This window comes from Tasmannia lanceolata, unplaced genomic scaffold (assembly GCF_043159265.1).
Source record: "Tasmannia lanceolata isolate RefF3 unplaced genomic scaffold, GAP_Taslan_0.1 ptg000006l, whole genome shotgun sequence".
Lineage (NCBI taxonomy): Eukaryota > Viridiplantae > Streptophyta > Magnoliopsida > Canellales > Winteraceae > Tasmannia > Tasmannia lanceolata.
In genome coordinates, this window is record NW_027518683.1 from 50439506 (window position 1) to 50450572 (window position 11067).

The following is an 11067-nucleotide window of genomic DNA, read 5'->3' on the forward strand; positions in this document are numbered from 1 at the left end:
ACTTTTGAAATATATTGGACAATAGGGGTTACACCATTTTAACACATAGCTTAGATAATAATAGAGAAATTATATGATGGGTGACCGTGCAAACCCGTATTTTTTTCAAAAAGTACGGTACGGTCCACTCCATAGGATGATCCAAACTGTCCATTTGTTGGGCCACAAGTTCACCTCCGTAGGATGATCCTAACCTTCCGATCTATTGAAGTTTCCATAATGTGCCGCCCCTCTATAGCTTGGAGGGTTAGGATCATCCAATGGGAATGATTTTTGGAGCAAAACCTATTTACGTTATGGTCCAGCAAATGGACGGTTTGGATCATCCTATGGAGTGGGCCGTATCAACCATTTCTCTAGAAGACAACACCCGATGATAATAAATATCATCAACCATGTACATTTTGTTGGCAGGATTTTTCTTTCCCCAGTCAGCCACGTCATTTTCCCACATTTTCTACCCCACCCTGGTCCTTTCACTCTCTGTCTTATTCTGCATTTCTTTTCGTTTTTCTCCCCACATGACCACTCACTATGAGAGAGAGAGAGAGAGAGAGAGAGATGTAAAACAAAAACCTCCCCCAAAGCCTTCTCTCTCCGGGTGAGGCCGTTACCAAACTCACCAAAACCAGAAATCACCTCCCACATTAGAATTTTATTCGTGTTTTTCTTTTAATTTTCAGTCTCACTTTTGCTTCTCAAACCATGGATCCCTTTTGGGTTAATTTCTTCATGAGAGTAGGGCCAAGGGCAATAAGTTTGATTTTGGATTGCTTAATTTGAAACGCCCATGGATCGGATGGTTAGGATCAGAGCATCCGCAGCTACTAGAGTGGAGTAAGGTTTGACCCGAGATTTGTCCTATAGATAAAGATTATTTGGGCGCACCATATCTACGTTAAATGAACATTTCAATCATCCAAATAATGTGGGGCTCACTGTATTTTTGGGGGCGCACGTGACTTGAAAAATGCAATGACCGGGGATGCGCATCGGGTGAGGGGGGGATTCGAACTCGTGTCAATTGAGAGCAAACCAATGACTTTGAGCCAAAGAGCTTACTGGGAAATGCAATGACCTTTTGACAGCTCTTTAAATACTAAAGAAGACCAGAAGCATTAGCATAAATAACAATATCCTTTCCCTAAAACATGATTTGAAAAATGAAAATGAGAAAGGGGGGTTTAGAAGTCACTAAGCATTAGCTTAAATAACAGAACATGTTTGTGCTATCTTTTCCCTTTCACCTAAAATATTACTCTAAAAATGAAAATGAGAAGCGGTTTAGAAGGTACCTATAAATAAACATTGATAGCATATGAATTTCAGTTTCCATGTCAACCACATCATTTCCCCCACAATATTTTATTTCCACAGCAGCCAAACAAATCCATGTGTATCACAGAATCTTTCCGGATTTCCGTACACAATTCTCACCCCCTTGTCCTTTTCTCCTTCTGTCTTATTCTTCATTTCTTTTTCCTTGTCCTTTTCGCCCAATCTCATCCCACATGCACCCCCTGTACAAAAAAAGGTAGAACAAAAACCTCCCCCAAATGCCTACTCTCTCTCTCTCTCTCTCTCTCTCTCTCTCTCTCTGGGGGAGGCCGTTACCACCACCATAACCAAAACTATAAATTAAAATCACCCTCTCATTAGAATTTTATCTTTGTTTTTTTTTCCCTCTCACAATCTCTTTTTGCTTCTCTAGCCATGGATCCTTTTTGGGTTGATTTCTTAAAGGGAATGTTGAAACCCATTGCTGCAACAGCAGTGGTTTTAATGGCTGTGGTTTTGTCTTTTGTTCAAAATTTGGGTTTGGAAAAGGAGATGGTTATTTCAATACTTAGGGCTTTTCTTCAGCTCTCTGTGATTGGATTTGTTCTTCAGTTTATTTTCACTCAGAAGAATATTGGATGGATTTTGCTCGCTTACTTGTTTATGGTTCGTTTTTTCTTCCCCCTCACTCTCTTTTGATGTTTTGATTGATTGATTGATTTTTTTGGAAATTGGGTATTTGTGTTTTTAATGGTTTTTGGTTGGAAATGAATTTTTTTGAATTTTATGTTGTGGGTTTTGCTTGTAGAGAAGGAATCTGTGCTTGAAGAAAAATAATAGAGAAAATGAAAATAATTATCATGAGTCCAAAATTGGCCTGTTGAGAACCAATTTTGAATCAAAAACTAATTATTGGACTGAAAATTAATGTAATTTTGAGTCCTATAACCAATCTTCGACTCAAAATCGGTTATCAAAATCCAAAATGAACAGGGCCTTAATTGTCAGATTTCAACTGATTGTATTCCAACTGAGTTTTCAGGATAACTTATGAACCCTCGAAAGTGTTTGGGTCCATAGGGTGCCTTGGTTTTGCCTAAATACTCAAACAAATCAGCCTAAAGATCATCCTCACGTTCCGTGGCTATTGCATTCAAGCCTTGTAATTTTGAGTCACCGCAACAAATCTATATTTCTCACATTCGGCTACTTCAACAGTCAGAAGCCAATGACCATCAATTATAAGTATGTGTAGAAATTGTCATTCTAATTTTTTGTTGTTGAATAGTTTGGAGTGGAGACTGTAGACCATATTCCTTATTGAACTCACCTGCTACAATTTTATCTTTGTAATGTTCAATTGTTCCATTAACTTTACATTCAATGTTTGTTAGGTTTGTCTTGTTTCCCATGTCTCTCTTGGAGTCTCATGGTTTAACTAGGATTGACGTTGGTAATTTTTTGATAAAAGCCAAAGCCCAAGCATAGGATGTGAGAAGTAGAGAGAACTCGTGTTAAATGATTAAGGATGATTTTTCTCTTGTGGGAAAAACAGAGGAAAGAAAGAAGGGAGATAGTTTTCTTTATTTGACTAGAAGAAAGAAATGAAGGTTTTCCTTGGTTTTCTCCTGTTGTGAGAAGAAGGGGCGAATGGGCTATCTCTTTTGCAAAAGAGAAGTATACGGTTTTGTTTGAGAGAGAAGGAAAAAGAGTTATGGTTTGTGGGTTTTGAGTTAATCCCATTGCAATCCATGTGTTGATGCTTTCTCAAAGTGGAAATCGTGATCTCGCGCTTGCCCATGGGCGTGGGCCTTTGTGCCTAACCATGCAACTCATGTTCATGCTCTGTGTGGCCTTTTTGCGATTATTGTGTGGTTATTTTATTTTGTCTTGATTTGTGTTTTTTATCGGATTTTGCCCTTTGGATTTCTACAAAGTAGTATAAGAGCCATGGTTGAGTCTAGGCTGGATCAATAAAATTGGCGGAGATCAGGAACAAGGACAACGGATTCTCATTGAAGATGGAGCTTTCATGACGAGAGTGCTGCACATGCGAAGTTTGAGGTTGAACAATTTGACGACAATAACAATTTTAACCTATGACAAAAAAAGAGTTCAAAACTTGTCGATTCAACATGGATTTTATGAGGTATTTTTTGCAAAAAGAAAGAAGCCGACACTAGCGAAAGATGAGGAGTCGGAGGAGCTCAAAATGAAGGTGGTAAGCGCTATCTGACTATTCTCACAGATCATATAATGTCCAATGTCCTTGGTACTAATACCACACTTGAATTGTGGAAGAAATTAGAAAGTCTAATACATGGCTAAATCTTTGACAAACAAATTATTTCTTTAGAATCAATTGTATGGAACTTGAAGGGACTACTCTCATGTCTCACCTCATCACCTTCATTAGAATCATAACTCGAGTGTTGGGGAACGAAAACCTACCTTGGATGCCTACCCTCTGGAAATAACACCCTCATTAGATTTTTATTCTCTCTCTCTCTCTCTCTCTCTCTCTCTCTCTCTCTCTCTCTATATATATATATATATATATATATATATATATATATATATATTATTTATTTATTTATTTTTATTTTTTTTCAGTTTCTTATGCTTCTCCAGCCATGGATCCCTTTTAGGTCAATTTCTTGATGGGCTATGCTAAAACCGATCACTAATACAATGGTGGCTTTGATGGTGGTGGTTCTGTCTTTTGTTCAAAACTTGAGCTATGAAAGAGAATGATTTATTCGATAGCTAGATCTGTTATTCAGCTCTCTGTGATTGGGTTCTTGTCTCTTTTTTTTCATTTAGAAGAACATCATATGGATTTTGTTCGCTTACTTGTTTATGATTTGTTTTTCTTTCATCTCAGTCTCTGTTTTGATGTTGTGATTTATCCTTTTGGAAATTGGGTATTGGGGTTTCTAATGTTTTGTGGTTGAACATGAAAATTTTGCATTTTTATGTTTCGGGTTTTACTCGTAGAGGAGGAATACACGCCTAAAATAGGATAGGATCAATAGCAAAATTACTAAAACAACTTATCCACCAAGTAAAAATAGAGAAAATGAAAATAATAATCATGAGAAAAAATGGGTCTTGAGATTGTTTCTGGTCCGTAAGCAGTAAACTTAGTCTGTCCATCTTATGGGACATGTTGCTGATGGGCTATGATACAAAAAATCGCACATATCCAGCTATCATTGACGACCTTCAAACGGACGGTTAAAAATGAAGATGGTAAGTGTATACATTCAACTGGCAAAAGTCCATATGGTGAGTCCCAGTGTTGGTGGACCAAGGTATCAGAATCACATCAACTGGGCGAACTTAATTGTCCAATTTCAATCAACTGTGTTCCAACGTAGTTTTCCGGAAAACTTATGAAATTTGGAAACGGTTTGGATCCATAGGGAACCCTGCTTTGCATAAATACTCATGTCAGCCTAGAGATCATCTTCACATTGCATGACTATTTTTGGCCATGCCCTATCCCTAAAAGGGAAAAGCCTTTTTACAGGATAGGAAAGCCATATTTTCAAACTTAATCCGTGAAACTTCCGTTTCATGGTTGCACGACTTCCAGTCCCTAGTGGAAATGATACGTAAGGAGTGTTTTCACATTCGGTTGCTTTATTCTGTATCCGTAACAGTCAGAAGCTAATGACCATCAATTACATTTATGTGTAGAAGTTGTCATTCAAAATTTTGTCTTGAATAGTTTGTAGTAGAGACTCTAGACGATATTCTTGATTGAACTCATGTGCTACAGGTTTATCTTTGCAATGTTCAGTTGTTCTATCAGCTTTACGTTCGATGTTTGTTAGGTTTGTCTTGTTTCTCATGCCTCTCTTAAAGTCTGATAGTTTAACTAGGATTAACTTTGCTGTTTTTAGATAAAACCAAAAAACCAAAAATAGTACATGAGAGGTAAAGAGAACTCTTGTGTGAAAGGAGTAAAGATGATTGTTCTCTTGTGGGGAAAGAGAGAACAGAAAGAAAGGGAGATAGTTTTCTTTGTTGGACGAGGCAAATGAAAGGTGGGTTTTCTCTTGGTTTTGTCTTGTTGTGAGAAGGGGCGAGCGTGGGTATTTCTCCGGCAAAGGGGAAGTATATAGTCTTGGTAGGGAGAGAAGGGAAAGGGTTACTGTTTTTGGGTTTTGGGTTAACCCCTTTTTAATTCTCGTATTATTGCTGTCTCATAGTGGAAGATTGTGATCTCGCCCATGGACGTAGGCCTTTGTGTCGGACCACATGCTTTGTGTGTGCTCTTTGGGTGTTGCCATTTTGCAATTAATGTGTGGTTATTTTATATTGTGTTGAATTTTGGTTTTGATCGGATTTCGCCAATTGGATTTCTCCAAAGTGGTATCAAAGCTGTGGTTGAACCTAGGTTAGGCTGATCAATCGGGGAAGAACGACTAAATTCGAGAAAGACACATTGGATTCTCGTTGAACATGGATTTCTACAACGTGGAATCAAAGCCGTGGTTGAACCTAGGTTAGACCAATCAAATCGGGGAGGAACGACGAAGTTCGAGAAAGAGACATTGGATTCTTGTTGAATGTGTAGCTGACACGATGAGAGCGTCACATTGCTTTATTTCCTAAAATGTGTAGGGTAATTCGAGATGGCTGCAAAAGGCTCAAACATGAAGTCTGAGGTTGAATTATTTGACAACAACAAAAAAAATTTCCTATTACAGCAAAGAGTTCAAAACTTGTTGGTTCAACATGGATTCTGGAAGGTATCGTTGGAAAAAAATGCAAGAAGACGGCAACAATGAAAGATGCAAGTGGGAGGAGCTCGAAATGAAGGCGGTGAGCACTATCTGACTATATCTCGTAGATGAGGTAATCTACAATGCCATTGGTATTAATATTATTGAAGATGGAATAAGAGTGTTGGAGAAGAAGAGAGTTTCTCAGTAAAGCTTGCTTTGGATTTCTCTCTACAAGATGCAATCTAAGGGCTACATTCACCTATTTATAGGTGAGTTTACTTCCACATTCTAGAGACTTCAACAAAGTTCTCTCTACCGACTTTTCCTTCTCCCTATTTCTAGATATGTCTTGAGAACTCCATTTCTACAACTTTCTAGAATTTTTCTAAATTACAAATTACTTTCAACAAACCCAAATTGTCGAAAAAATTAGAAAGTCAATACATGGCTAATTCTTCAACAATCAAACTATTTCTTAAGGAATAATTGTATGGGACTTCGAATAGAAGAAATGATTACTCTAATTTCTAACCTTAACTCATTCAACATAATCAACAATCAATTGTTGAGTGTGATGTGACGGATCTAGGTGCTTCGTACCGAATCCCTGTGATGGAGATCCATAAAGGCAAAAAAGCAAAGGGGTTGTGGGTGACACAAACGTCTCTTTTTTTTCTTTTCTTTTTTGTGTGTATTTGGGTGAGTGATTTACATCGATGTTCAGGAAATTTCGTCAAAAGTAGTTTTTGGTTGGGAAGAGGGGGAGGAACTCACAGCTTTATCTTTGGAAACCAGCATCCAGATGGGGGAGGAACTCACAGCATTCTCTTTGGACACCAACATCCAGTTGTGTAAAAGTCCTGATGTAGGCTTTTGGAGGGCACTGTGTGCTGATCATTGAGTGATTATGCCTGGTTGGATAGTGTAGAGACTCTGGTCATGTGATCAGTAATTAAGAGCAGGTCTGGATGCCAAAGTTTGTCATTCCAAACGGCTCAAGAGATGAACAGAGAATGTATCTATTATTGTTCTATAGGCAGGTGTAGTCTTTGTTCTTTTATCAGTTTTTTTTTATCAATTGTGATCTATTGGTCTTGATTTTATGCCATGTGAAATGAATAAGGTTTACTTCCGTTGCGACTTTGAGGAGGTTGATGATTGTGATGGACATTGTGCTATGAAAGGGGGCATAATTGGCTGATGAAGGTCATAATTGAAGAGTGCCATTGAACCGCTAAATCTTATCTAGATACCTAGGCGATAAAGTCTTAAATCAAACAAACCCTTTTCATTCTGCATCCCTCATCATAGCCAACCTAGTGGCAAGGCTCACTTGCCAAGGCCCAAGTTGGCACCCTAAAGATTTTAAAATCAAAATAAGCAACAACAATGAACAGCTTTGATAGAGAAGAAATACAATAAACTGGTTTTAGTATGAAGAAATAGTTATACAACTACTGACGTAAGCATAGCCAAATAACCAAGTCATTCAAAGTTGGTGGATAGTTCTCCTCCAAAGTTGTTTCCCCCTGCTGCTGGGCAAGTTAAACTGCATTTTGAAGGATCTAATTTGGTGAAGTCGGGCCCAGTTGGTTTGGGGGGCCTCCTTAGATATGAGAAAGGAATTACTAAGTAGGCCTATTCTGGCTCTATTATGGTCAAAGGATTCGAATGAGTCGAAAGTGCAAGCTATTCTGCCACATAGGGTCCATTTGGTGAATTTTAGAGACCTTGACAATCTTATAGTGGAAGGCGACTCTTTAAATGTGGCGCTCGGCAAATAGTGAAGCTGATCGGCTCGCCCAATCTACTGTTGATAGGCTCTGATTGGAGATTTTTGATATTCTTTTTTCCCCCCAAACCTCCCCCCACCCCCCACCCCCCCCCCCCCCCTCGGCTTTCTTTGTTTTAGCTTATTTCTTGTTTTGGTTTGTTTCCAGGCTGACTCTCCCAGGTTTTGCCTCCTTTTTTTATTAATAAATTTATTGCCATTAAAAAGCCAATTCATTCAAAGGTTTTTCAACCTTTTCTGATAGTTGAATGTAGTTTATTCTTAAGATAGAAGTGTATATAGACAGCTGTGTGGTATCTTGTACCTGTCAACAAACAGGGCTTTTAACGGTATCAGAAAGACGAACATGGCTGTGGCTAGTAACTACTCTTCCATCTCGGAAACCGATTGACAGTTGGCTTGATCTTCTTTTTTTTCTGAAAGAGAAACAGGTTTCGGTGCAACTAAAACTGCTGCCTTATTGTTTGCATTTTCTGGGCCTCTCTCTACAGGTTTCAGTTGCTGGTTACACGGCTGGTCAACGTGCAAAACATGTTCCACGTGGGAAGTACGTCGCTGGAGCATCCATTATGGCAGGAACCTCAGTGACCATGTTCTTACTTCTCTTGCTCAGAGTTTTCCCTTTCACTCCACGCTACATTATTCCTGTCGCAGGCATGATGGTTGGTAACGCAATGACCGTAACTGGGGTTACCATGAAAAGGCTCAGAGATGATATCAAAACCCAAAAGAGCCTGGTTTGTTGCTAACTAATGAATTATACGTATTCTGTTTATTTTATGGAATGTGCTATGTGCAAAAAAAAAAAAAATCTACTTTTTCTTGATTTTCCTAAACCTAAGGGCTGGCTTGCATCACTTGTGATGTTGTGGCGAGAACCCCCATTTGTTCGGTCCCTGCTCGATCTAACTCTCGGTCTCGCTCGCATTTCTCTTATTTTATCTACTGAAACAGTAAAAAACAATCAATTCTTGTTTTTTCAAGGCATTATTATTGATCTATCTTTGTTATTTGAACTTGTAGGTGGAAACAGCACTGGCACTTGGTGCGACTCCCCGGCAAGCAACACTTCAGCTGGTAAAAAGGGCGCTGACCATTGCACTCTCTCCTGTATTGGACAATGCAAAGACAGTGGGCCTTATCTCTCTTCCCGGCGCGATGACTGGACTTATAATGGGAGGGGCTTCACCTTTGGAAGCAATTCAGTTGCAGATAGTTGTTATGAACATGATGATTGGGGCTGCAACCGTCAGTAGCATCACATCGACATACCTCTGTTGGCCCGCCTTCTTCACCAAAGCTTACCAATTGGAGACCAAAGTCTTCAGTTCAGAATAGGCAACTGTCTCATATTGATTGGGTAACTTTTCTGTACCATTTGCTTAAGTATGGTAGAATCTAATTCATAAATAGATGGGAAGAGCTGAATTTTGATGGCACAGATTAATTATCTTATTTTCTATGGAACATTGTACAGTCTGTTATTTGGATATTACATTTCAATTACAATGGTTGTCCAACTTTTGAATATCTTGTAGGCTTGAAATTTTGTTGTTTGAAGCTTCCTATGTCTCACACAAGGTGATGGTTACAAATAGATGGGCTCGGTGTGTTCTTAAAAAATGCGAGGAAAACACTTTGAAAACAGGATTCCCTTTGGAAAATAAAAAGGGGACTGAAATGACCGTTGATGTGACCCTTTTAAATGTGTATTTATTGCTTTTATGGGGATTTGAGCTCCCTTCATTTGTCTTTTAGTGGACGGGGCAATACGTCATTAAAAACAAACAAACAAACCTTGTTGAGTTGCTTAACTCTATTCTAGAGAAGATCCTTCCCATCAAAAGGAAATGGTACCCACACTTTTAATAATGGCACTCATCTCTTCAGTATACACTTCTCTAATTAGCTGTTACAATTCCCAGAAAGCCATCACTGGCCGATTTAAATAGTGGTATTATCAAAACAAGCAAGGAGTGGCATTGTTGCACTCCCCTGTTTCAATACTGACACTCTTTATGTACACTTCTCTAAACTTTTCCAATTAGCAAGGAGTGCCATTAATAAAATAATGAGTTGCATTTAGAATTAATTGCAAAAGGTCTTCATATGCTCCACGGAACACATGGCCGGTTTTTAGATTTAATTGTTCTTTTCCTTTGAAATTTTGAAAACTTATTCTCATCCAAACATTTCAAGGAAATTCCAGAAATCCAAACTGGGCCAGGCAGCCCTGGGGGGTGTTCCTGATGCTGCAGTACTTTGATAAATTCATCTTAATTTTAATTTGTGATAGGTAATTGCTACTTTGACTACTTCATCTTAAGGGATTTTGGTCCCTAGCAAATCCCTCATCTTAATTTTGGACCCTACCCAACCACTGTCAATGCTATAAGCCTCGAATTCCAAAGTCGTTAGAAACCCACATGTGGCATATCATCCAAATGGGGCAATCTCTGGCTTAACGACTACTGACTCCTTAAATCCTTGTGTTCATTGATCTACAGCTACTCCTCGTGTTCATTCTCGTTTTTTGTTTCTAAAACAATAGTTTATATTGATGCATTACAGATTAAACATTTAGGCCAGGTTTGGCAACCATGAATTTTTTTTTTCATGGAACATCAGTTTATCAAGTGATGAGAGAGGGCCAGGAGGTCAAGAGACTTGAGATCACCCTGAGTGGGGAGAGACTATGAAACGCCTAAAAAAGCCGGGGAAAAAACAAATGGTGTTTTGATTTTGAGTTTTTCTTTTCCTTTTTTCTTCTTCTCATCCTCTTCTCACACTTGCCCTCGATAGTATCTCTTTCTCCCACCCTCCCTAGTCTTTCTTACACCACTTGGGGGCCGTTTGGATACGCGGATTTTAGAATCTAGGTTTTTAGTTTGAAAACAGTGTAAAAGAGGGTTTATGCTGTCCTGACGGTGTTTCTTGGATTTTATGTGAGAAATTCAGGTTTTAAAAGGGAAGTGATATATCCGCCCCTTTGATCACCAGGAACACCGCCTGTCAGTGTTTGTGGCAATCAGGGGCATTGAATTCTTCTGGCATAAGTACAACGGCCTCTCTTTAGTCATTGATACACTGACAGGGGGTGTTCATGGTGATAAAAGGGGGTGGGGGATATATCATTTCCCTTTTAAAAATCTCTCTTGTATCCTGATATTTCTAAAACCTAGAAATATGGGAGGATTTGCTACTCTCTTGCTGACGGAAAGAAGGGTGAAAAGTAAAAAACGAGTTAAAAACGACAGCTGG

General features: G+C 38.8%; 1 protein-coding gene across 1 annotated transcript; it reads left to right on the forward strand.

The window, feature by feature from the left end:
- The first annotated feature begins 1584 nt into the window (after positions 1 to 1584).
- LOC143880490 (protein ALUMINUM SENSITIVE 3-like) lies at positions 1585 to 9336 on the forward strand. Its single transcript, XM_077383537.1, has 3 exons — positions 1585 to 1944; positions 8298 to 8543; positions 8830 to 9336. Exons 1-3 carry the CDS (start codon positions 1714 to 1716, stop codon positions 9142 to 9144), a joined length of 792 nt encoding a protein of 263 aa, XP_077239652.1. The 5' UTR covers positions 1585 to 1713; the 3' UTR covers positions 9145 to 9336.
- Positions 9337 to 11067: the final 1731 nt, after the last annotated feature.

Bases quoted from the DNA above. Each gene is read 5' to 3' on its own strand.
- LOC143880490 (XM_077383537.1), top strand. From the start codon at position 1,714: ATGGATCCTTTTTGGGTTGATTTCTTAAAGGGAATGTTGAAACCCATT. The intron at 1,945-8,297 runs GTTCGTTTTTTC...CTCTCTCTACAG, and splicing joins TGCTCGCTTACTTGTTTATG to GTTTCAGTTGCTGGTTACAC. The intron at 8,544-8,829 runs GTTTGTTGCTAA...TTGAACTTGTAG, and splicing joins TCAAAACCCAAAAGAGCCTG to GTGGAAACAGCACTGGCACT.